The sequence below is a fragment of the Pan troglodytes genome, chromosome 13, assembly GCF_028858775.2.
Source record: "Pan troglodytes isolate AG18354 chromosome 13, NHGRI_mPanTro3-v2.0_pri, whole genome shotgun sequence".
Classification (NCBI taxonomy): domain Eukaryota; kingdom Metazoa; phylum Chordata; class Mammalia; order Primates; family Hominidae; genus Pan; species Pan troglodytes.
The window spans coordinates 81,156,683-81,183,950 of record NC_072411.2 but is presented as its reverse complement, the minus strand read 5'-3'; the positions used below and the strand labels follow the sequence as shown (position 1 = coordinate 81,183,950).

The following is a 27,268-nucleotide window of genomic DNA, read 5'->3' as shown; positions in this document are numbered from 1 at the left end:
CCAACATGTGTTGGTGATAGAATAACATAAAGAAGTGTTCTGTAACTGTTATTAGAGACTTAGCGTGTTCTAAATTACATGTATGTAGTTAGAACTGTTATCAATGCAAATGTTTCTCAAATAAACACGTATCTGAATGGAGAATGAAGATAATTTATTGATGTATTTAAATTTTAAAAATTATTTATCCATGAAACTATTCATTGCTTTAGGAAACAGTTTTGTCTTGTCTTGGGTACATTGTTGTGCTCTGGTGGTAGAATTGCACGAACTGCTGGGGAAGGAAAACATATCCTAGCTGGCCAATTCTATTGCTCTTAACTGACAATCCTTATTACATATTAATTTTTAAGACTGTTCTTAGTATGTTAATAAAACTCATATTGTAGGTTTTTGAGAAGTTTACAAAGGAATCTACATCATTATTAGATGAACTTGCTTTGATTAACAATGGAAGTGATAAAGGAAATCAGCAAGAGAAAGAAAGGTAGGTGGCTAGTGGCATGCAATTATATCCTTGCAAAACTATAATTATTCTGATAAAAGATATCTCTATTGTTAATGCAAGCTAAAAGAACTACAGTAAACAAAGTCTTCATTCAATCAAAATTGACTTACAATATTCGTGAGAATTTGAATTTGCTTTACATGTAAAATGTATTGGTTTGAATCAGTTTCTTCACAAAAGCCTTTTTTTTTTTTTTTTGAGACGGAGTCTTGCTCTGTCACCCAGGCTGGAGTGCAGTGGCGCAATCTCGGCTTACTGCAAGCTCCGCCTCCTGGGTTCCCGCCATTCTCCTGCCTCAGCATCTCCAGTAGCTGGGACTACAGGCGCCCGCCACCTCGCCTGGCTAATTTTTTGTATTTTTAGTAAAGACGGGGTTTCACCATGTTAGCCAGAATGGTCTCGATCTCCTGACCTCGTGATCTGCCCGTCTCGGCCTCCCAAAGTGCTGGGATTACAGGCGTGAGCCACCGCACCCGGCCCATTTTTAAATTAATAGTAATGTATTTACTTTTTTCTGACACTATGTAAAATGTTTCAAGAACGTGTTTTCAAAAGAAACACTTTTCTACCTTTTTAGAGTTATCTTCTTTCCTGGTTAAGAATATGAAAAAAGTTGCAGTTTGAAATACAATTATTATAACCTTATTTGAATACATTAGCACTTAAATGTCTAGCTTATAGAACTTTTTCTGCTCTTGTAAAATATGTGATATTCATGAATTCAAATTGGGGAATTTAGTGTTTTATGATATGCAATGAAGTAATAGTTGAGTGGTATTATCTGAATGTAACTACCTAGATTTATCATGTTAACAGATTTCCCTTGAACTTTACAACCTTGTCAGCTTTCACTTTTCTGTTGGTAGACCAAGTCCTCCTCCTCAGATAAAAAGCACTTTAGCAAGCAAATGAACTATTCAGGCCACTTGATTATTACTGGTCACTAAAACAGTAATTTTTCATTAGGAAATGTGAAAGAATCCTGGTGTTCCCTGTCATCCGATCTGTCTCCTTTGAATCTGACCTTGAAGATACAGTGGAACCTTAATAAAATGCTTGTTGTTATTCCTTGAATCCAAATATAGTCACATATCAGGTTTTCAAGTGTAAGATCATAGTTTTAACACAAAATCTTGATTAAAACAAAGTCAAACTGTGAAAACAAATGGTTTGAATGTAAATCTGATTAAAGTCACCACAAGCAGTTAGGAATGTTTCCATCCTACAGATGCCATATAAAAATGTAAAATTATGAAATTTTGTATATGTATATAAATATGTGATTGTGTGTCTGTAGATATCACACACATATATGCTGTGGTTTAGGAAGTGAAAATATCATGAGTTACTTGATGAAAATTAGCTGGACTTCTTTGTTTTCTGAATAGTCCATCCGAGTAAGTTTGATGTTTCTTAGTTATATTCCTTGGGAAAGACATCCCATGTTGGTGACTATAGAAAATGAGTCCATGATCAAAGAGTTTGATGCTGTTGACTGTATTTCCCTCTTTGAGAATGACTGTGAATATTGCAGATTAAAGGTTCTGAAGAAGCAGTGCAGCAAAGAAACCTATTTAATTGCTTCCTTAAAACATATCTTGTTCAGGCTGGGCGCGGTGGCTCATGTCTGTAATCCCAGCACTTTAGGAGGACAAGGTGGGTGGATCACAAGGTCAGGAGATCAAGACCATCCTGGCCAACATGGTGAAACCCCATCTCTACTAAAAATACAAACATTAGCCAGGCGTGGTGGCACGCGCCTGTAGTCCCAGCTACTCAGGGGGCTGAGGCAGGAGAATCCCTTGAGCCTGGGAGGCGGAGGTTGTAGTGAGTCGAGATCACGCCACTGCACTCTAGCCTGGGTGACAGAGTGAGACTCCGTCTCAAAAAAAAACAAACAAACATATCTTGTTCAGTGTTTTGGGAAACACTTTGGGAAGTCCTGGTTTCCATGACTACATGAAATATCAAAATCTTATATTTGCCAGTTCCTCCTCAAGGAACTGACGTGTTATTGCTTAGTTTCCTTTAAACCCCAGATCCCAGATAATAGAGTCCCTCCTCTTGCAAATTTTTATCAACTTTTTTTTTTCAACTTTCTTTATGTCAATCCTCAGGAAGCATCTGAGGGCCTAGATCCATTGACAAAAAGTGAAAAATTTAGCACGAGACCAGTCAGTTACAGCAGCAAGGTCCTTGTCCCCTTTCTTTCCTTCATCTTTTCTTTCCTGTATGTGTTTAGGAAAATAAAGGCAGATGTCCAGCTGCACAAGAAGTATGATTAGGGAAGAGAGTACAACTGCTAGGACACACACACACACACACACACACACACACACACACACACACACCCACCCACCCCTGGAATATAAGACAGAATATTCACAGCTATCAAAGATTGCTGTAGGTAAATAAAGTTTTGTCTGGAGGATGGCTGCATGCATTTTTTAATGTTACATTTCTGGGTTACTATATGACAAACTTCATTTTGAAACAAATACTCATTGGATAAATACTAAATGGACTTCTTTGATATATTTGAAATAATATTATGACTAAAAACAGTAAACTATATTTTTCCAAGTAGTTATTTTATGATTTATTACGTTGGTATTTCTCTGGCTACTAGTATTTACTTTTCCTAATGGGCTTCCTTATGCTTGAGAGAAGTTAGCATGGTAGGATGGTATGCTTCAGATTTTCATACTTTTGTGCCCCTGTTCTGTTTTTTTATATGTAAAGGAATTTTTAAAGTTACATTGATAGAAATATGCCTTTTGAAAATTACTCCTTTGGTGTTTTCCAGGTCTGTGGATTTAAACTTTCTTCCATCGGTTGATCCTGAAACAGTTCTTCAGACAGGTAAGATTTAAAAAATATTTGTGATAATAATCCAATAAACCAATTGGATTGATTCGTTCATTAAATAAACATGAATTCAGCATGAATGTGGTACATGTGGAAGGAACTCAAGGGGAAATTTTTGAGGACCAGGGACTGGTTTTGTGGAAGACAGTTTTTCTGTGGACTGGGTGAGGGATGGTTTCAGGATAAAACTGTTCCACCTCAGATCATCAGGCATTAGGTTCTTATAAGGAGCACGCAACCTGGATCCCTCGCGTGCATAGTTCACAATAGAGTTTGTGCTCCTATGAGAATCTGATGCCGCCACTGATCTGACAGGTGGCAGAACTCAGGTAGTAATGCTTGCTGGCCTGCCGCTCACCTCCTGCTGTGTGGCCCGGGGTGGGGGAAACCCCAGCTTTATAATATTCTTAAAAATTAATAATAATCTCTCTCTTAATTTGGATTTAATTTATTATCTATAAAATGAAGATGAAAATTTTTATTTCACTGGGTTGCTGTGAGAATTATTGAACACTCCTTATGTGCCAGACATTGTGTTTATGTGTTTTTATTTTTCATTCTCCTAACAAGCCTTTGAGATAATTAGTATTATTTTATCTATTTTGTACTGGAGGAAGCCAAGGCTTAGCAATAGAAAATGACTTGCTGAAGATCAAGTAACTATTAAGCTCTCTCTCCATTGCTAAATCCAAAGCCAAAGCTCTACTGTTTTATAATCATCGATGTAAAAACACTTATCACCTTGCAAAGCCTTGCACATAGTGCAAGCACATAGTGCTGCCTGATATGTATATTCCAACCCAAATATCTCTGGTAGCAGTTTCACAAACTCTAGGAGAATCAAATTGTAATTTTTTCCAATTGAAATACCTCAATTTTATTTCTGATCTTTTTTTAAATAATAGCTCATAATTCTAATCCTACTGTGTGCCACATACTGTCTGAGCACTTTACATATGTTAACTCACTTCAGTCCTGTGAAATAGATACTACTGTCATTCCAATTTTAAGATGGGAAAGCTGAAGCATAAAAACGTTAAGTAACTTATATAGGTTACACAGCTAGTAAATGCTGGAGCTGGGACTTGGACCTAGGCAGTTTGATTTCAAAGCATGCTCTTTGAAATCATTATGCTATGCTGCTTCTCTAATGAAAATGATATCGACAAGGAAAATAAGGGTGACAATTGTCAAAGTAGAAAAAAATGTATTCTGATATTCATAGCTTTTATGAATATATATAAAAAGACTTTGCACAAACCTTTAGAACAATTATTTTTCCAATTATAAAATGTAATAAATAATAAAGAAGTAAATTCTGAATATATTTGTTGTATTGATTCAGGTGTCCTAAGTTCTTCCAGTATGATATACAGCTTATTTTGTTAGAGAACAAAGAAATACTTGTAATCTCTGAATTATTATATATTTAGCAGGTACAATAGACTGTCAGTAAAAATACTCCTCTAGATTTAAAACTTAATTCCATATATATGTTTAGCAGCTTGAAAGCTTATTTTAATTCATTGAATTAAGAAGCTTTTACAATTTCTATTGTAAATTTAATTTTATATGCTACTAGGTCCTATTTTATATGCTATTAACTTTTAAAGTAAGTATTGAAAGAGAGTATAAAATGAAGAGGTTTAGAACAATCGTGGATACTTTTAGAAATTAGAAATACCTCCAAACCATAATAAAAGTTCATTTGCTATATATTGAAAGCCATTTAAATTTAAGATATTATTCTAAATAAGGAAGAGAATTTAAATATGTGTATTGTTTTGATGCCTGAATATTAGTCACAAAACAATTTTTACCTTATTTACTTTTAAAATTATTTAATATCTACAGCTTTAGTTGTTGCACATTCTACAATTGTAGTTTCTCATGTATGAGTGGATTTTCTACATGAGTTTGCTGTAATTGAGTCACATTCATTGCAGTTCTAACACTAGTATGGCCCGTTATTATTCACAGTTAATATATTGTGAAGATTCTTATAAATAGAGATTATATAAATATTATTTTGTACTTGTAATAAAAACTTTTCTCCCTTTAATCATTCATTTGTTATACTGTCACCTTTTTTTTAAATGCTGTGATTGAGAATATGGATTAATACTGAAATCCTACAACATATTACTTGGATTAGTACCATCAGACAGAAATCCCACAGTATAATTTTGCTCTACAGGGAAATAGGATTGTTTGGCACAGTATCCTGAGTAATGAATTCACCAATAACAAAAATGTGATTGATAGAAAAAAATATATAAACCATATATATGCCATATTTAATAGGTAGTATAGTATTTCTATGGTGCGTATATTTATGATATATGATATAGCATTTTAATATACTATCTAGTTTACATAATATATATGTACACACACATACATATACATATTAATATGTACAGTTTTCCTACTTATTGTGATACATAAATTTTTAAATTCCATTTATAACCTGGTAGATATGTAGGTAGATAGGTTTTAAAAATAAGGGACTAGAATTGGGAATATTGAGAAGTGAGAATTACATTTCTTTAGAGATATTAATTTCAAGTATCTTTTATTTGTAAAGGGCATGAATTGTTATCCGAATTACAGCAGCGTCGATTTAATGGCTCAGACGGAGGGGTTTCATGGTCTCCTATGGATGATGAACTTCTTGCACAGCCACAGGTTATGAAATTATTAGATTCACTCCGAGAGCAATATACCCGCTACCAGGAAGTTTGTAGGCAACGTAGCAAGCGCACACAGTTAGAAGAGATTCAACAGAAGGTAATGCAGGTAGGTGTCTGATTTGAATATATTTAACTCTTTTTAATTCCTTATAATTTCTACTATGTGACTGACTATTAAGTCTTATATACACTATATAGAAAACCTTAGAACACATCAAACTGGATTCTAAAACTTTTAAATTATGTATTGTTTTACAAATAGTATTTGAATTAAAAGTTATGTTATTTTCACAGTGATGACATTGAGCATTCAGCTTAGTGTAACAATGAACTTCAAAAATAACTGGTTCTTGGAAATGTCATCAGTGGTCTCAGTGTATTTTTGCAATAAATAACATTTCATTATTGATACTTGATTTATTCTTAATTTCTAATAACTTAGTTTTTTGGTTAATTTAGGTATTACAAAGAGTATTTCTATCCTAACAAAATAACACATGTAATGCAAATGATTCTAATATCAAATTTTTTATAATACTGATAGAAAATATTAAATGTATTTAGTTATTAGGAATTTTAATTTCTTTTAAACTTTATTTTTATAAGAAAAGTAGGCTAAAATACTAAAAATACTAAAGGGAGACATTTCTGTTATTTAGATTACACTCTGGATTTTTATGTTGAATAATTAAGAAAATAAATCTTCGAATATTTTATTTAAAAATGCAAACTGGAAACGTCCTAATTTTTAAATCTAGGTTCATTTACTCATTAGATAAACATTTATTAAGTGATTCCTCTGTGGAAGGCATTGTGCTAGGTTTTTTACAGGATATAAAGGTAGACTTGGTTTTTACGATCAATAAGTTTAGGGAGAGAAAGTGTTAAGGGTCACAAGGACATGACTGAGAGGTTATGGGCAATTATAGGATGGATTATTTCTCTAGCTTCAGGTAATCTGGGAAGACTTAGTGGGGGAAGTAGCATTTGAGATTGTCCTCCCAGAATGTATCTGATTTCACCAGGCAGTGATAGGTTTTGAAAGAACTGGCATTTTGTGGAGGATGAAGAGTAGCATGGTAAATCATAGCAGCGTAGAATCCCAAGTTCTGTTGAGGAAAAAGGAAGCAGTAGGCACAGTGGGAAGTGGATGGCCTTTTTGAGTCATAGAGCATGATCCCAATCCCAGTTTCTTCACTTAGCTGTGTGACCATTCACGATACTTCACCCCTGAGCCTCGCTTGAACTGTCTTCTTTCTTTCCTCTTTTCCTCTCTTTCTTTCCCTCTCTGCCTTCTTTGCTTAATTGAAACAGGAATAATAATACCCCTTTTGAAAGGCTAGTGTTTGGAAAGAACCCAGCTCTCAATCAGTGGTAGTTATTATATGTATTTCTTTTGAACTAGACTCTACTCTAGAGGTCTAGTGTAGTTGCTGGCAAAATTCTGTAAAATTGCAGACATTTAGACTTTGTGGACCATACGGTCTTTCTTGCAGCTGTGGCTGCTTAACTCTGCCATTATAGTACAAGAGCAGATATAGACATTGTATAAACCAATATGTGTGGCCATTCTCCAATAAACTTTTATTTATTATACAAAAACAGGTGGTGGGCCAGAATTGGCCTGCACAATTGATCTAGTTCGTGACTTCTCAAATTAGAGCATCAAGATGTCATGGGAAAAAAAGATTTGAAAGGAAGGAAGGAAGGAGTTGGATCATGGAAGATGTTGAATTTCAGGCAAAAGGATTTAGAATTTATTCCATGATAACCACATATAAACTGGAGATTTCTGAGCATACGTTAATTGTATGTGGCTTTTTCCATGGACTTCATTCATAACTTAAAGGGTTTGTTTTAAATTCAGGTAAGTTTTAGCCCATTAGCTTGAGATTATCTTAGAAAACCACTAAGATAGAGTAGCAGAGCAGTACAAAAATCATATTCTGAACCCAAATAATCTGAATCTACCCTCTTCTACCACTTCCAAGCTGCTTGACCTTGGGGAAAAGGAAGGTCCTTATGTCATAGTCTCCTCTTCAGTAAGCAAAGGATAACAACAGTAACCACAACAACAGTAATACCTACTTAATAGGACTGTTACAAGAATTAAAGAAGGTAATTTTTATAAAATATTTAGTGTCTGGCACATAATGAGTCTTCTATTAATAACATCTATTAGTTCATCCATTCAAAAAAAACAAATGTCTGCAATAGTATGACATTGTCCTAGGCTCAGCAATGTGATGATGAGTAAAAATAGGGTTCTTGCTTCATGGGAGATAATTACATGATGACACAAACAGCTGTGAAATTGCAGCTATGCCAGGTGCCAACAAGGAAAGTGATGGGAGTAGGATTAGGATGAGTAAGAAGATATTAGAGACGAATCATATTTCTGACTTGTAAGACTTGGTGTCTTAGTTTGCAAGATAATGGTGTTGCCCACCTAGGGAACATTGGGCAAGATTTGGATATTACTGTGGATGCAAAATAGTGTGGAGAATCATGAGTTTGGTTTCAGACTTGTTAAGTTTGAGGTGACTGTGACTTCTAAGAGAATATGTAGAAGGGTAGTCCACAACAGGTCCAGACTTCGAAGTCTGGGCTGGGGTATATTTGTTTGTCATCTGTGCGTGAATGGTAATTAAAAGCATTGATGTGATTGAAAATTGTCCGAAGAGAAAGTTGAGAGAGGTAAGAAGAGTGCTTTAAACTGAACTTTGAGAAACTCTGACATTTCATGGCAAGGTAGAGGAGCATACACCTGAAAAGAAGGCAGTGAAGGACTGGCCAGAGATGAGAAAGTGTGAAGAGTTCTTTGTCATGGAAACCAAGGGAAGAAAGCATTTCAGGGAAGGAGTTACAACCCTGTCAAACGCTGTTGTAAGGTTGAATAAAAGGACTTAAAATGTCTGTTAGAAAGCACAAGATTGAGGTCACTGGTGACCACAGGGCATGGAGTGGCAAGGCCAAGAGCAACAGTAGAGTGAATTCAGGAATGAAAGGGAGGTGTGGTGAAGGAAGCAATGAGTATAGACAAGTCGTTGATAACTGTCTCTGAAGGAAAGATGAGAAATAGAGTAATGGCTATAAGTGGTGGAAGAGGGGTTGTATTGCTTTGCGAGGGCTGCCGTAGCAAACAGACTAAGTGATTTAACAACAGAAATTTATTTTCTTGCAGTTCTGAGATCAGGATGTCAGCAGGATTGGTTCCTTTGAGGGCCATGAGGGAATGCTGTGTTCCAGCCTCTCTCCTTGACTTGATGATGGCCATCTTCTGCCTGTCTTCACATTGTCTTCTCTCTGTATGTGTCTGTGTCCAGATTTTCCTCTCCTTATAAGGATACCAGTCATATATTTAGATTGGGCCCACCCTAAAGACCTTATTTTAGGTTAATTACCTCTTTAAAGACTGTCTCCTAATAAATATTGTTAGAATCTGAGGTACTGTGGGTCAGTACTTCAACAGATGTATTTTTGAGGGGAGGGACACAATTCAGCCTATAGGAGGGGTAAGGATAGTTGTTCTTTCTTTTCATGATATGAAAAACTTTAAAGATTGCTTGAAAGTGTTGAGGGGGAGAGGTTGAATACACAAGAGAGAAGGAATAATTAATACTATCGAGTTCCCAACAAGGTGGACGTAAACGGAATCAAAGCACAATAGAAGGGATTCGCTTTAGAATGTAAGAGCGAGAGCTCCTTCTGTGTCGCAGGAAGGATGGCTAGGATTACCATAGGACCATGAGGTTCCTATGACCTCTGGCCAGTAACAGACCAGTTACACAGACAGCAGGAATACAGCAAAGTTAATTATTGCAGGGCACCGAGCAAAGAAATGGGAGGAGACCCTCAAATCCATCTCTTCGAGGAGTTCTGAGCTGGAGTTTTTAAGGGGATCATGTAGGGTAAGGGGCTGGAAAATTGGGGTTGTTGATTGGTTGAGGCAAGGGAGATGAAGTCAGCAGGATGTGGAAACTGCATCATTGGTGAGTCGGTGTCTTGTGGGGCCCCTCAGACCAGCTGAGTCAGTGGGGTCCTTCAAACCAACTGGCACAGTAGTTTTGTCAGTATGCAGGACCTGAAGGAATGTCTCAAAGTGAAAACTTAACGATTCATAATGTTTAGGTTGTTATCTATACAACAGTTAAGGGGAACTATAATCTTGAAACAGGGTCCATGATTCTAGGTCAATAGGCACCAAACAACTATGAGGAAGCAGGTGAAACTGATCTGACCTAACAATTAATGTTCAACATGCTGCAAGCTTGGTATATTTTCATTTCTCCCCCTTCTTTCTTCCCTGATTAATTTTATAAAGTTTATAGGGGCGGTTTTAGATGAGTCCAGAGGTGCTCTGTGTGTAAATCAGGCATCAGGAAGTTTGAAGGAGTCACTGTGTGATGTGTCTTTTTTTTGTAAAGAGGAAAAGGCCATCTGCTTGATGGTACAAATTGCAGGGGTGATGGTTAAAGAGGATCAGTGGTTTGAATAGAGTGGAGGTGATTAAAAATTTTCTTTGTGGGGAATTGAAGAGTGAAATTATCACTGTCAACCTAAATAACAGTGAGGGGCTCTTTAAAAGGAAGAGATTATTTGTTTTAGAGAATAGAACATTACAATGGGAATATGCATGTCATAGTAAGCTGTGTGCATATTCAGAGAGGTAAAGGAAGACAAACATTTTTAAAGGAAAAAAATGAGGATTACGTAATTGTTTTGAAATAATTGTCTTTGGTTCTAAAGATCAATAACAAGGGCGATGAGCATCTGATATTGGACAGGCAATTGCTGGACAGATGTCCTTGTGGAAGGATTTTTTTTTTTTTTTTTTTTTTTTTGAGACAGGGTTTCAGTCTATTACCCAGGCTGGAGTGCAGAGACCTGATCATGGCTCATTGCAGCCTTGACCTCCCAGGCTCAGGTGACCCTCCCACCTCAGCCTCCTGAGTAGCTGGGACTACAGACACATGCCACCATGCCCAGCTGTTTTTTTGGCGTGTATTTTATGTAGAAATGGGGTTTCACCATGCCTCCCAGGCTGCAGAAGTATTTTTTGTGTGAAGTTGCAATGCCTTTGTGTATAGTTTTGATTTTTGCAGTCCTTTGTGATAGTTTTTGTTAGCAGGCATACAAGCCTGAGAACCTCTCACCATGGCTTTCTCTGGCACTATTTGTCAGGGTTCTTTATTTTTCCCCCAATATTAGTGACTCCATTTTGATTCGGACAACTTTCACATCACAAAAATGTAGCTGTATTTTGGGGTAGTGTTGATCTTGAATGTATTGCAGAACCTTTCTGGCTTTTTATGTAACCCTATCTGACAATTCATGGCTGGCTGTTGAGGTTCAGGCACCAAAAACATGGGTGACAGGATTTATCCAGCATTTTTACTTTGCTAAATGGGTTAAGTGATTATGACAGAAAGACAGAGGGGCAAAGGCGTTAATGTATTGGCAAACACATTTTTAAATGACGGACCAGCTCAACTGGGTAAGGAAGAAACTGGAGAAAGGAGATGACGATTATTATATTTATAATGATGGTGATGATGGTAACGAGATTACTGTTAAAAACTGGTAAACTTCATATTCAGTTTTCTTTATCAGGATAACAAGTGAATTTGTTTGAACAATAATATTCAGCATATAATGTTTTCTGTACTCTGTTTTTCACAGGTCACATTTTAAGGAAATATCCGTATCCCTTGGGAAAATGATTACTATATGATAATATATATTGAACTATATAGTAACATTGATCATATGTTGGTCACACAGAGCACAAATCATACTATTTTCAGTCTTACAAATTTGATGAAAATGTGAAAATTTTTTTGCTTGTTTAAAGATAATTATAAACTATCTGTTAAATCAGTGAAAATTGAATTGTTTCAAACTTCTTTTGTTTTTACTGACTCATCACTGAAAACAATGCAAGAGGAATCAATTGCTTTGATGGATAAATTATATAAGTAATAACCATGATATTTATCCGTGATTCCCCACAGTTCAAATTGGTAGCACAAGACTTCATGTGGTATGCAGAGATTCTCCATACTGCTGCTGCTGTTACAGTTAAAAATTAGATTTCACATGCTTCTGGGTAGCAGACAGTGCCACTTCACTGAAATGTGCTATCATTATGCTCATTATTTATTGTGGCAGTAATTACTGCCAGCACTGCAAATGTTATTTCTAGAATCATCCATGTGCTTTTCTTCCTCTGTAGAGAGGAATCATAGATGCCAAATAGAATACACTGCATTGCATAAGCATACAGCTGGAGGCTGTATTCTCAGTTCCCCATACTCTTTCTCCAGGTTAGATGGTTGACATTTGCTTGACATGCCCTTCTGCCTGGTTTGACTTTGCATACTTCTACATGTTCTGTCATGCAGTTTTTAAAAATGAGCCTAGCCATGCAAGAAGCATGGATAGTCACAAGCATTTTTGGCCAGTGTAAATATTTTTCATGGTGGATTCTAAAAGCATGGCTCCAAGGTTATACTTTGCATGTAAATGTAACCATTTGAAGGGTCACATTGATACGGATTGGGGATAGAACTGTTTTTCCAGTAAGTTAATATTCAGATTGATTGAGCAAGATGTCCTGGTTGAAATTAAGTTATAACCTAGTTTGGCAAACTGCCATTATTAATGCATTTAAATAGACTTGTTTACTGGGGCATCAACCTCAATTTGCATCATTTTTATTAGAAATAGACATATTTACTGTGTCTACATTACTGATGTTGTATACTAAGGGAAATTACTTTCAGCCTATATTAAGGCCATATATATATATATACATATATATGTCCATTACTGTGTAACTGGTTTTTTGAGGCAAAGAGATATCTTTGCTTTATTTAAGATTTATTTGTCAATTTACGGCATTTTAAAAGTTCCATGTTAATGAATTGTTTATCCCCAGCTATCACGATTTATATTAACCTGCTTCTTTTGTTTCTAGATTATTCTAAAATCAAAGTCTAAATGTTTGATGATGTCTTAAGTTTCTAAAAACTATACATTGTTAGTGAAATTTTTAATATGCATTTGTTCCACTTTTATTTTTAGAACTTAGATATTTCTAGTAAAATAATTACATTATTTAAAATACTTAAAAGTCATTTTATCACTATGTTTCTATATCTGTATTTGTAACACATAGTGATAAATGAGAAGCAATTGATTCCCAAAAAAGACATGGAAAATTGTTCTAAAATGTTTACCTATGTTTCCTTAAAACTCGTTCTTTTTATTTCTATTTCTTAAAGTGTCGGATACAGTAGTTCAGGGACTTTCTCAAGAAACTCAGGGTTGTTATTGTAAAATGCAGATGTGAAATAAACTCCATAAAGAGTTAGTGGACAGAGGGAACTAGGCTACAGAAAAAGTAAGAAAAGCATAGAGGCTAACAATTATTAGTATCATTAATGTGCTGTCTTACATATAATGAGTGACATAATCCTGACAACAGCCCTGTACTGTAGGTATCATTAACATCATTTAAAAGATGAGAAACCAAAGTCTTTCAACTAGAAGAAGCAGAGCCGGAATTCAGACCCACCAGTAGTGGCAGAATGAGAATTCAGAATTCAGAATCATGGCTAGGGCTTTCTTTATATCGCACTGCTTACCTGTCTCTTTCGTGAAAAAATGATACTTTCCCCAAGCTAGCAGAGAGAAACAGAATCCTAGTACCCTAGCCCTCCAAAGATAACTCATACAAAAGAGTAAAGCAGAAAAAGTGGATGTGTTGAGGAAAAAACCATTGCACTCTAAAGAGCATCTGATAATACAGTTTTGAAGATGAACTTAGCGCTGTGAAAACAGTGTTTAGCCAATAGAAAGTTATAGCACTTAGGCTGTTCCACTGAGTCAACAATAATACTTTGACTTTTTTGTTTTTGAGTTTTGCTCTCTAGATTTTTGGGTTTTGTTTTTCTTGAGACAGGGTCTCACTCTGTCACCCAGACTGGAGTGCAGTGGTGCAGTCTCAGCTTACTGCAACCTCCGCCTCCCAGGCTCAAACGATTCTCCAATCTCAGCCTCCTGAGCAGCTGGGACTATAGATGTGCATACCACGCCTGGCTAATTTTTGTATTTTTAGTAGAGACAGGGTCTCACTATGTTGCTCAGGCTGGTCTTGAACTCCTGAGCTCAAGCCATCTGCCCACCTCAGCCTCCCAAAGTGCTGGGATTACAGGTATGAGCCACTGTGCCTAGCCTTCTCTCTAGTATTAAGCCTTATAAAGAGAAGGGACAAGTTTATATATTAATTCTTTAAGACTCTAGAACATAAATGAACAAAGAACATGAAGAGATAAATCACAAAATATCACATACCTTGAATAAGCAAACATTTGCAATGTATTCAATCACTAATCTTTAAAAAATATGGAAAGATTTCTGTTTTTTCAATTGGCAGAAGTATTTTAAAAACAATAGTCAGTTTGGGCCGGGGGGCGGTGGCTCACACCTGTAATCCCAGCACTTTGGGAGGCCGAGGCAGGTGGATCACGAGGTCAGGAGTTTGAGACCAGCCTGGCCAAGATGGTGAAACCCCATCTCTACTAAAAATAGAAAAATTAGCCAGGTGTGGTGGCGGGCGCCTGTAATCCCAGCTACTCAGGAGGCTGAGACAGGAGAATCGCTTGAACCTGGGAGGCAGAGGTTGCAGTGAGCCGGGATCGTGCCACTGCACTCTAGCCTGGACAACAGAGCAAGACTCCGTCTCCAAAACAAACAAAAAACAACAACAAAAAAACCAATAGTTTGTATATGTTATAGAGGTTATTGTAGATCAAACTATCATTAATTGGTGGATGTTTCAGATAGAAACGAGTTTTAGAGAGCAATTTTATAAAGTATATTAACAGTCAATAGTTTGTATACCTTGTAGAGGTTATTTACAGTTCAAACTGTCATTAATTGGGTATTTCAGATAGAAACAAGAGCTTTAGAGAGCAATTTTGTAAAGTATATTAACAAGCATTAGTATTACATCATCATTGGACCCAAGAAGATCTCTATTGGAAAACCGTTCCAATCTCTATTGGAAACCTTTTCTGGGAAAATAAAACAGAGAAAAAAAAAACGTTATATATAACTGCTCTATATGTGTTAGTCATAGAATTACTTAGAATTGATGGAAATTGGAAACATCCTATGTTCCCGACAATAGAGAATTGAAGTATTGATAGCAGGTACAATAGTTATTTGAGGCAGTACGTTACTTAGCTCTTAATAAGAGTGGGTTGATTGGTTGCTTGGTTGGACAGATGGAAGAGATGGAGGCAGGCAGGCAACAGGATTGGCCTTCTGAAAAAAGGATTTGCAAAGTCATTGAAAATTAGGTTATAATAACAATAGCCAAGTGGAAAAATCATTAAAGTATTATAGTTTAATGCTAAGTGAAAAACGGGATGAAAACTACTTGTTATCTATGAGAATTGGCTATAACACTGAAATCTGGAGTAGCATATGAAAACCCTTATGCAGGTGAAAAATTAATGGAAGGAAATAGAATATGGTTGTCCCTTGGTATTTGTGGTGGATTGGTTCAAGGACGCCCTGCAGACTGTGGATACCAAGATCAAAGATGTTCAAGTCTCATATAAAATGGCATAATATTTGCATATAACCTATGGATACCCTTATATACATTAAATCATCTCTAGATTACTTATAATATCTACTACAATGCAGATGCTATGAAAATAGCTGTTATAGTGTACTGGCTTATTATTTGTATCTTTAAATTGTTGTATTGTTATTTTTTTGTGCTTGATTTTTTTTCCCAAATATATTCAATCTGTGATTGGTTGAATTCAGGCATGAAAATCTGTGGATATCCAAACAGGGCTGAGCGCGTATGTGATTTTTCTTTATGATGTGGTATTTTTATATAATTATAAAAAGATCCATGAACTTTTAGATTTAGAAATATATTTTTTTAACCTGGTAAAAGCAGAAATGTATATCTGCACTGCTCTTTTATAAATTTCTACGTTAAGCCTACCCACTGGGTCTATAATATTATGCTGCAGAGATATCCCCATTCACTTCTTGGGAGCTATCCTGAGTTTAGATTTAGGATATAACCATACATCTATTCTTAAATTCCTTTTTCTAATTTGGCAAAAGGTAAAGCTTGGTAATACCATTTTTTCCACTAAAATTACTCCACAATGTGTTTGTAGTTTCAGAGTGTATATGATTGTGGGTAGAGTGTCAGCACAATCCTCTCCTTCTGCATGAGAACTTGATCTTTGCTTAACCCTTTAGCTCTGTTCCCCTGAAGACCTGATTAAAAATTGGAATGTCAACTATGTTACTAGGCAATATTGCTTATAGTAAACATTATTCCAGATCTGGACTGGGAGAATTATTAATATATGATGGAAGGCATAACTTGGGGTGGGGATCCTTGAGTTTAGTGACTCATAATGGGCATAGTCCTGTGGGGTATCATGTTTTGATGCCAGAGTGTCTCCCATATCTGCCCCATACTGATCTCATCTCCTTATACCTGCTTGAGGGACTCAGCTGAAGAACTCCTGATGCTGTCATCCTGGCAAACTATAGTTCCCACCCTATATCCTTACTAGCAGACTGGTGCCAGTGGGGCCTTTTGTGGGTCTGAATGTTGGTTGATCCTAAGAAGAGTCCAAGAGGGTATTTATTACATTAGCATAATTCTAATTAGTTTTTAATTTTATTTTTGAAGTGATAAAGTGGTATATTAACTTTATAGTAGTTAATTCAGTCAGTTTTTTCAATGCTTGGGAAGAACATTAGACTATGAGTTAGAACATATGGCTGTTAGTCCAGTTTTTCAATAATGGATTATGTTATCTTGGGCAAGTCACTTAATCTGTTTGAAACTCAGTTTTCTTAAATGTTAGTTAAGAACTTTGACTGATATCATTTCTGATGTTTCTTCCAACTCTAAATCTTATGATTCTCTGATTCTCTTTTCGTAAGTTAATTTTTAATCCCCTTTTATAGAAGCATTCCAGATTTCTTTTAGCCTGGAAGATAATCAGATAGCTGAAAGCTTGTGGTGCTACAGTGTACATTCTTCCATATTTAAGTTTTGAAAATGTTGTCACATTATAGCTGTGTAGTTCCAAAAGAAACATTTACTGCCTATGTGATAGAATGTAAATAATTTACATTAAAAATAATTGGGGAACTTTGGGAGGGGAAAAATAAGTTAGAATGAAAGTTTGAAAAGTTTCTGATTCTTTAAAAATGTTATCTCAACTTCTGTTTATAGGTGGTGAACTGGCTAGAAGGGCCTGGATCAGAACAACTAAGAGCCCAGTGGGGCATTGGAGACTCCATTAGGGCCTCCCAGGCCCTACAGCAGAAACACGAAGAGATTGAGAGCCAGCACAGTGTGAGAGGCTTTTTCCTCTGCAAGTTACAATGATATTATGAACGTGGGTAATTAGTAGCATATGTGGTACTGAGTGATAAGTTGCTGCAAACTTTGGTATGGGGCATGAAGTACAGTTTGTTAAGTGCCTAGAGGTCATAAAGTACATTTTGATTACTTAGTACATGTTAATTAGAAGGTTGTTCTTGGTTTTGTCTCTAATGCAGTTTAATTATATTTTTATAGAAGCACAATTTGCATGAAATTTTAAAAGCTACAGTGACAGAAAAAAGAGTGATAATACAAAAATAGAGCTTTCATCTGTAGTCTCTGTGACAGAAACTTCTGTTTTCAAGTCCCCCTCACCCCCACTTTATTGGGAGTATATAGTACAATTAAATGCCTGAGAGTGATAACAGAATTGCTGCATTAAACACAACTGATGGAGAGTAAGTCCAGAGGGTGCAGAATATCTTTCCATTCTCTGAGCATTTAGGGGTCCCTTTTGTATTTGTGAAAGGGGTAATCAGACAAATCACAGGTATAAAATTGGGAAATAAATAGATTCTTAAGCAGATTATAGATAATAATTGTTAAAGATAATTTAAAATTTAACAACTTGTTATGTGAAAGAAGCTGGTGTTTGTTAAGCTCCTGCTCTGTTATAGTTAATTCTTCATTACTGAGAAAGAGATCATCCAGTTTGTGGACGGGGTAGCTCACCCCCCTCTCCCTAAGGTCATATTACTTTGGTAATTTAAAATAGATTAAATACAAAATTGGAAAAATAAAATTTGAATCCATTAATTCCCTTCTCCTTAGGTTGTCTTTAAAAAGTTGGTCAAAATGTTAAACTCTGGACCCAGATGAGCATTAAGTACCATCGGAACATTAATTTCTGCAACGTTTCTTCTTTCCTCTAATTATGTTGGATAGTATTAGGAAATGTCCATTTTTAACTAAACAAGATTAAAGAATAAGTAATATGGTTTGCTTGGGAATAAATTTGAATGAATGAGTAAATCTCATCTTTACTAGAATTTAACAATATCTGATTCTTATTTTTCTTCTAAATGTATTCCATTTTGCTTAGTTTCCTCATATTGCTTTCTTTGTAATATGCTGTAAATCAGGTATAGCGATTACTGGTATTGGCAGAAAATCTACTACTGTACCCTAAAGCAGTTGTAATCTAGCTGAAGGAATAATAAGAGATATTACAAGATTTGGAATTGTCTAAAGGCACTACATATATATTCCTTGCAATTTTTCTAATTAGTACTTGTAAAAAACTTGAAAATGAAATCTCATAATTGAAAATCGATTTATTTTATGCATTTCACAGGTTCCAACATAATGGTTCTTCCTTTTATACTAAAATAATCATATTACAAACCCTGTTCCTGAGGATATAATCTTTTAATTCTCTTGGTACTTTTAAAATAATGTTTTGATTTTTTTTAACATGGATTGTGATTTGTTTGAACCTGGTAGACCGTTCTAGAACATGTTACTATAGGTAGAGTCTACAATTTGTTCCTCTCTTTAGTTCCTAAAAAACTGTATTTACTCTAGAACATTCTAGACTTCACCTAAGGGGATTTAGTTATGAAAGTATTCCAAAAGTTCTTTTTAGGAAGGACACATGGCACATGAGGAGTCTAAAGACAGGATTTATCTATATTTTATTATTATTTTTAAATGCCAAGATAAATAATTACAGTTAGAAATTGGATTGTATACATACTGTACTGTACTCTAAGTTTACAAAAAGACTTCAAAAGCAAATTTCATATTGCGTATAGTATGGATGAAATTGCAGATGATGTACATAGAAATTGCTATGTTCAGATGTTGGTTTTGTGTTTTTAATATATTTATAAGGTTTTCAAAATCAGCTTAAAGAAACATCGCTTAAGGGTGGCCCTTCCCATGTGCTTAAGCTTACTTATAATGTGGAACCAATATATAAAACTTTTGAATTGCAAAATACCTTATAGATTATTCTAATATCTTCATCTTACTTTATAGATGAAAAAACTGGGAAGCTACATTTTTTGATCAATGAATAGTTGGACTATTGTTAAGACACAGATCTCTTGATACCCGGGGGGATCCTTTCTCTAGCTGTCTCTTAGAGAAAGCTACTAAATTTTACAGATATGGTTAAGCTACAGTAGTTTTTCATTCTTGTACTTTTAATACTTAGGAACGTACATATACATTGACATCTGCATTTATAGACATGACCTAAAGAAAAGAAACATTGATGGCTATCAGAGATTTTATTTCCTTAAATCATGTGTGATATTTGGGTTTTGTTTCAGAATTGGGAGGTAGGAACAGATTGAATGGATGGGAGTGTATGTGAAACAGAATTACCCATGAATTGATCATTATTGAAGCTGGATAGGAAGGAGTTCATTACACTATTCTTCCCACTTTTGACATATTTTTAAAAAGCCAGTTGTGCTGTTATAGCCAATAGGTGGCACTGCGTTGTCACCCTGAGAATAGGTTGGTTGATGCTGGATGAATATTTTAGCTTATGATGTTTAAGATATTCTAATATTTTATTAAAAGCTTTCTTTTCTCTCTGTAACTAAGAGTTAACAGATTAAAGCATTATTGGAATTGTTCAAGTCTTGTGAAAGTATGACTAATTTCTGGCATTGACAGCTGTTAACGGTAGAATTTGAGAAAACTTTTAACATACAATCTTGCATTACCAGCTCAATGTCATATATTAAATTTTATGTCATATATTAAATTTTAGAGTCCATATAAAAGCATAATGCAGAAATAAAGCTAAAAACCCCAAATTTGTTAGGATATTAAGTTTTAATACATAGAAAAATGAAATTTCTGCCAACCTGTAGTTCTAGTTCAAGGATTGGTAATTAGAAGTTAACTTGGTTTTTTAATAGAACACAACAAAAAAAATAAGGTACATGAAAATGGTTATAGTAACTGACAATAAATTTAAAAGCAGTTTAGTTCAAAAATCTAATTTTATGTTTTGGGTTGAAGGAAGTGTGTGGTAGGAAAAGCGTGTGTGATAGGAACATCGAGGAGCATAAATATCTGAAACTACTTCAGAATTTTGTCACTATCCCACCATCTCATAGTGCTGAGTTCTGGTCTACAAAGAAACCACTTTCTCTGGTGCATTATGCAGAACAGGTCTACCTGGCGAATCAAGACTCATTTCTCCTAATGTGTATAATCACCTTTTTAACCCGAGTTGGCATTGTTTCCTTCTGCCTACATATGGATTCACATTTCATGGTATAAAGTATAAATATCCATCATTTCACCAAGTATGCGTCACTGCCAACATGATTGCATTGTCAATCCTGACTGCTTGTGTCCTAAATGTGAACCTTCAAGCCCTTTTCTTACCATCTCAATCCAAATCCCATATATTGGTTTTTTTTATTTTGCTATAAAATAATCATTTTCTACACAGTTAAATATACATAAGAGACAGACCGGAGAATGGCTGTAAGTGAACAAAATACACCTAAGGTTCTAGGCAGTCTACATTCTACTGGTTTTTTTTTTTTCTTTTCTTTTCTTTTTTTGAGACAGTGTCTAGCTCTCTCGCCAGCCTGGAGTGCAGTGGTGCTATCTCAGCTCACTGCAACCTCTGCCTCCCAGGTTCAAGCGATTCTCCTGCCTCAGCCTCCAGAGTAGCTGGGATTACAGGCATGCGCCACCACACCCAGCTAATTTTTGTATTTTTAGTAGAGACGGGGCTTCACCCTGTTGGCCAGGATAGTCTCCATCTCCTGACCTCGTGATCTGCCCATCTTGACCTCCCAAAGTGCTGGGATTACAGGCATGAGCCACTGTGCCCGGCCGTACATTCCCGTTTTTTAGGAAGAAACATTTGGATGACTTTTTTTAAATACATGCAAATGTATCAGCCAGATTTTTTTGCTCTCCACATCCCAGAGAGACTATTTCTTTATGGCAACCTCAATCAGTAATATCAATGTCTCTAATTTCAGGTGTTAATTTCTTGAGACATACTAGTCCTCACAATGTATTTACATCCCTGGTCAGGTTGCTGGAGCCTATATTTTACAAATTCAAACCAGGAAATAATTAGCTCCACAGTGGTGATTCCTAAACCTTAACAGGCATAAGAGTCATCAGAGATGCTTGTTGAAATATATATTCCAGGGCCAACTCCAGATACTGATTTAGTAAGTCAGGAGTGAAGCTTAGACATTTTTAATAAACACCCCAAGTGGTCTAATGCTGGTAGCTCTGAAAAGTGCTATTCTAGGACTCTAATCCTTCACTGCTTTTCTCAGAATCGTTGCTATTACTTCTTCAAAGAGTTAAACCTATTTATTTAGAGCATTTAATGATATGTAAGTACTATGAATAAGGTATTGAAATCCTTTTATATTTTAGAGCATGACAGTGATAATTTTCTGAGGTAATATTTTCTACTTTAAAATAGTCTCTGTTAACCATTATAAACTATGTAGTTTAAAAATATTCTATGCTTGTTATTGAGTTAAATCCAAACAATAACTGATAAACAAGGTAAGACAGATATTATCATCACCATTGGATATAGGAGGATTTCTCATCCTCAGCCGACTCTTGAGACTTTGGGCCAGATAAATGTCTGTCGTAAGGGCTGTCCTGCACATGGTAGGGTATTTTGTAGCATCACTGGCGTCTACTTACTGCATGCAGTGGCATCCCCGTTCCTCAGTTGTGATAACCCAAAATGTTTCCAGACACTGCCACATGTTCCCTGAGTGACAAAATCACCCTCTGTTACCTACTTAATGTAATGTCAGTAAATCTACAGTGATTAATGTTTTATACCTTCAATCAATGAATGTTAATTGAGCACATACTATGTGTCATGTGTTGTTCTAGGCTTTTGCCATATAATACTGTCTTACTATATGGAATTTACATTCAAGTTGGGGAGCGGAAAGCAATATAGGTATAGATTTTAGGAAAGGCCTCTCTGAGGAGATGACATTTAATCAGAAACCTTGAAATGATGTCGAGAAGTAATCCAAACAAAGGGCAATTCAGATAGAGGACACAGCAGTAGAAACACCCCAGCACAGGAAGATGATTGAGGAACAGCAAGAATGTTGGTGTGGCTGGAGTACAGGGAGCAAAGGAGAGTCACAGAAAATAAAGTTTTAGAGGAAGTCAGGGGCCAAAACATGTAATGTCTTTTAGCCCATGAAAAGAAACTTGAAATTTATTTTAAATGTTATGTGAAGTTATTTGAAACTTTTGGACAGATAATTAATTTATGTTTTAAGCAAATCACCGGCTATTGTGTGGAAAATAGGGAACAGAGACTAGCAATGAAAATGGAAGGCGGGAGGCTGATAGATGGAGGCATTAGAAGTAATGAGAATTGATAGAAGTTGATGAGGTTGAACCAGCAAGACTTGCTGATGAAAGAATCAGGCTTTTGGCCTTAGCAGCTACTAAGGCAGGGAGGACTGCGAGAGGAACAGGTTGGGAGGATAGTGAATCAATGTCTTTGGTGGCAGGTTAGATTTTAGATATCTAGTAGTCATCCAGATGAAGGTGGTTAGTGGGCAGTTGGGTATCAGTATCTGGGGTTCATGGGAGGGGTCAATGTTGATGATTAATTTGGTAATTCTTAGCCTATAGATGTATTTAGAGCCTATATTAACTTGGTAGTTCTTAGCCTATAGATATATTTAAAGCCTATATTAATTTGGTAATTCTTAGCCTATAGATCTATTTAAAGGCATGGGACTAGGTGAAGTCATCCAAACCCAATGAGAAGAAAAGAGAGCCTCTGGAAAACTGAGCCTTGGGTCAACCTAAACTTTAAGTGCAAAAAGAGGGAGGAGAGCCAGCAAAGAAGGCTAAAAGGAGCTGTTGTGTCTCAGAAAACAAGAGAAAAGGCCATTTCAAGGAGGAGGAAGTGCTTACTTGTGCCAAATGCAGCTGTTCGTTGAGAGGGTCAATAAAATAAAGACTGAGAATTGACCATTGGATTTGTGGCAAGATGGAATTTTTTGGTGAATTTGACAATTGGTTTCAGAAGGGTGGGAAAACAAAATCCGGATTGGAATGGATTAAAAAAAGAATGAAAAATGAGAAAAGAGTAAATACAGAGAACTCCTTTAAGAAAATGTTTTTTTTTTTTAAACTGAGGTTTAATTTCAGCGTAGTAAAATGCACATATCTTAAATGTGTCTTTTATTGTTTAATATATTACAGCTTATTTATATGCTGGTGGAAATAATCCAGTTGAGACAGAAGAACTGATGGGAAACAGAGAAGATAACTGTGAGAGCAAAGCTTTGTGTAGGCAACAGAGATAGGCTGTAATGCACAAGTGGAGTGGTTGGCCTTAGAAGAAGAGACAGGCTGCTGATTATTACAGCTCTGAGGGCAGAGCATAGGGCTGTAGAAGAACCGGAGGGTTGGGGATTTGTTGGTGGGAAGATGAAAGAGTTTTCCGATTACTTCCCAGTGAATTAAGATCTTTGGCTGAGAATGAAGAAGTGAAAAGGGAATTGGAGACTGATAGTGAAAAAAACATAAATGATCATGAGAATGAGAAAGTGAATTTACTAGAGAAACATAAAAGGATTGGCAAAGACTCATTTGAGATTATTTAGTCATAACTTTAAAAAGAGATCTGTCAATCCTTTTGTAGTTTATAAGCATGATGATGGGTGCTCACACTCATCTGAGATGTGTCTCCCTCTAAGCCTTGTAACAACATCAGCACGTTACCCTTCTGATGTGAGGGAAAAGAGAGAGAGCGCTATCCACCTAGTTGTTTTTAGTCTACCCATGTTCGGCTACTCTGGTACAGGCACACATTAGGCAGAGAAAACAGATCTCAGGTTTCAACAGGTCATTCTGATGGAAGGAAAGAAAGCCAGGCAGGGGCATGGGTTATATGCTGGGAGGTGGTTATAGCCTTTGATCAAGGATGGAAGTGAGGACAGAGGTTCTCATGTGCTGGATGGTAGAGAGGTCAATAGATTGGTGGATTCCATGGGATTGTAGGTGTGAGCCTACAAACAGAGGTGAATGGGAGAGTCAATAGGTGGTCAGAAAATGGGTTTCATGAAACAGATTTTTGGAGCTACATAGTAGTATATGATGACACATTTTTATGGCCAGTGGAAGAGGTAGCTGAGTTGAGGTGAGGACAAGTTAGTTGGAGGTGAGGGAGGGAGTCAAGGAACTGGAGGTTCAGGATGGTGGTGGGTCCCTATGTAGTGGAAGTCACTAAGAAGGCTGATGCTGAGAGGAAGGCAGTGTGACCTTTGCTAAACCCTTCTGTGGATGAGGTGATACAACACAGAAAGCTGAAAAGATGTAATCTAACAGCATGCACTTCAAAGGGGATACGGTTTTTTGAAAGAAGAGGGAAAATAAATGGTCTGCAAGTAGTGAGGAACGAGGCACCCAAACCCACCTTCAGGCTTGCAGTATGTCAGACATGGAAACAGTAATCAGTTGAGAAGGCTGCAGGGGTGACTGAGGGCGGACAGGTTTCACTTAGAGCAAGGAAGAGAAGAGAACATTTAGAGGTCAGGGATTCAGTTCCAGGGATCACAGAATTAGGAACTTTCCACCCTCAATTTTAATAATTTTGCCTTAGAAAAAAAAAATCATGTATTACTTAGTTTATCTGGAGAAATTATAAAATGTAATCTCTTCCAGGAACTAATTTGAGCCTTAGTTTACTTTGTAACATCTTGATTACAGGAATGGTTTGCAGTGTATGTGGAACTTAATCAGCAAATTGCAGCACTCTTGAATGCTGGCGATGAGGAAGATCTTGTGGAACTAAAGTCACTGCAGCAACAACTTAGTGATGTTTGTTATCGACAGGCCAGTCAGCTGGAATTTAGGCAAAATCTCTTACAAGCAGCTCTTGAATTTCATGGTGTTGCCCAAGATGTAAGTGTCTACTCTGATTCTTTTCTTTTCTTCAAATTATCTGAACACTTATCTACATGTAATTTTTTTCAGGTTTGCATGCCTCCTAAATTATTTTTCTGAACCAATAAAATGAATTACTGGTGGGGGTAATGAGATACAATTCTTTGATTTTTTTAAAAAACAAGTATTTTTAAAGTCATTCTGCATGCAATTCAACCTTTTATTGTCTAACTAGAGTGTTCCAATCTAGTAGAATATTTTATTTTGACTCCTTCTCAATGTTTATGCTTTATAACTTAGATGGAAATGGAAGTCTCAATACTTTTTTGCATTCTGCTGACCTGAATGTACTTCTTTGTCTTCCTGGTGCATGCATCTGTGTGTTCTATCTCCAGATAATGCATATTCTAATGATTCGTCCTTGTCTTGTAACAGTGTAGTCTTTTCAAGTGTAATTGTGATAACCTCATTAGATATAAACCTCATTAATCATTAAACACTTTAGATGCTGATTACATCAGGGTTATCTCTTTGGTGTCCCTCTGCTTTAGTTGTCTCAGCAGTTGGATGGCTTATTAGGGATGTTGTGCGTAGATGTAGCACCAGCTGATGGAGCATCGATTCAGCAAACTTTAAAACTGCTTGAAGAGAAGCTGAAAAGTGTTGGTAAGCAGATTTTAAAAATGCTGAAACATAAGGTTTTTTTTTTTTTAAATATCATTACCATGGTTAGACAATTAAGTCAACTTACACTGAACTAATTAGTATTATTTTCAGGAAACAGAAAAATAGTATAAAAAGGTTTTATTCCCTTGAGGGGTTATAATTTATGCTGAAAATTTTATTTTTCATCGTTAGTCACTCCTCCCTTCACTGGGCCTTTACCCTTGCCTGTTTACCCAGCTATATCTACAGGTGCTGTGTCTTGCATATACTATGAACAATTATTTGTAGTGCATGCATGAACTGTAATTAGCTGTGAAATGTTCTGTGGTAAACCCTGTATGCCCAAAATTGTGTTTCATGCAATGATTTTTGTTGTTGCTTTATCCTAACCTTGTGAAAAAATAGTTGGTTTGGTTTTTTGGTTCTTGTCTCACCAAACTGGGAATATTGTCAGATTACCCATTCTCCAAGGAGTGGGGTACATTTACATTAAGGGGTCCAGTTACATTAAGCTGATGTAGGCTTGATGTCATTTGATATCAAGGCCTTTAGAATTTTTCTACAGCAGGAAGCACAGTGAACTTTCCTAAAAGGTCAGGATGTGACAATGGGAAGGTGGGGAGTCGTATCAAGGGGGGACAAAAGGGGAAATGGCAATGGAAGAGAGGAAACAGGAACTTAAGGCAGAGAACTAGTAAAAAGTGGTTGCACATGACTAAACCAAATTAATTATTGAAAACTGCCTTAGGGAATTGGTTTGAAAAATCACACTTGTACTGACATTTTACTTGCTTACAGCCTTTGTTATTTTATTTTTTTGAGATGGAGTCTTGCTGTGTTGCCCAGGCTGGAGTGCAGTGGTGGTGCCATCTTGGCTCACTGCAACCTCTGCCTCCCCGATTCAAGTGATTCTCCTGCCTCAGCTTCCTAAGTAGCTGGGATTACAGGCACCTGCCACCACGCCCGGCTAATTTTTGTATTGGTAGTTATAGTAGACATGGGGTTTTGCCATGTTGGCCAGGCTGGTCTCGAGCTCCTGACCTCGGGTGATCTGCCCACCTCAGCCTCCCAAAGTGCTGGGATTACAGGCATGAGCCAGCGCACCTGGCCAGCCTCTGTTATTTTAACAGATGGTATGCATAATACATATTTAGTGTTTAATATGACAAATGAATTTTCTTTTAAAATATTAGTTTTCTTGAG

The 27,268-nt window shown here is 36.3% G+C and overlaps 1 protein-coding gene and 1 non-coding gene across 6 annotated transcripts in view; both read left to right on the top strand.

Annotated features, from left to right (window-relative positions):
* The window catches only part of SESTD1 (SEC14 and spectrin domain containing 1), a 162,656-nt gene that overhangs the window by 115,401 nt on the left and 19,987 nt on the right, over window positions 1-27,268 (top strand). For all 5 annotated transcript variants that reach the window (XR_010149676.1, XM_016949355.4, NM_001243105.2 and 2 more), the window contains 6 exons: window positions 390-487; window positions 3,315-3,370; window positions 5,964-6,175; window positions 17,363-17,485; window positions 25,223-25,417; window positions 25,951-26,065. Coding sequence is in view for 4 of the 5 variants with exons in the window: in XM_016949355.4 (XP_016804844.1) it covers window positions 390-487; window positions 3,315-3,370; window positions 5,964-6,175; window positions 17,363-17,485; window positions 25,223-25,417; window positions 25,951-26,065 (799 nt within the window). In the remaining variant the exon portion in view is untranslated. The remainder of the gene's footprint in view (window positions 1-389; window positions 488-3,314; window positions 3,371-5,963; window positions 6,176-17,362; window positions 17,486-25,222; window positions 25,418-25,950; window positions 26,066-27,268) is intronic.
* On the top strand, window positions 24,144-24,245 carry LOC112208523 (small nucleolar RNA U13). The gene has a single exon (XR_002942998.1). It is a non-coding gene; the product is annotated as a small nucleolar RNA U13 (small nucleolar RNA).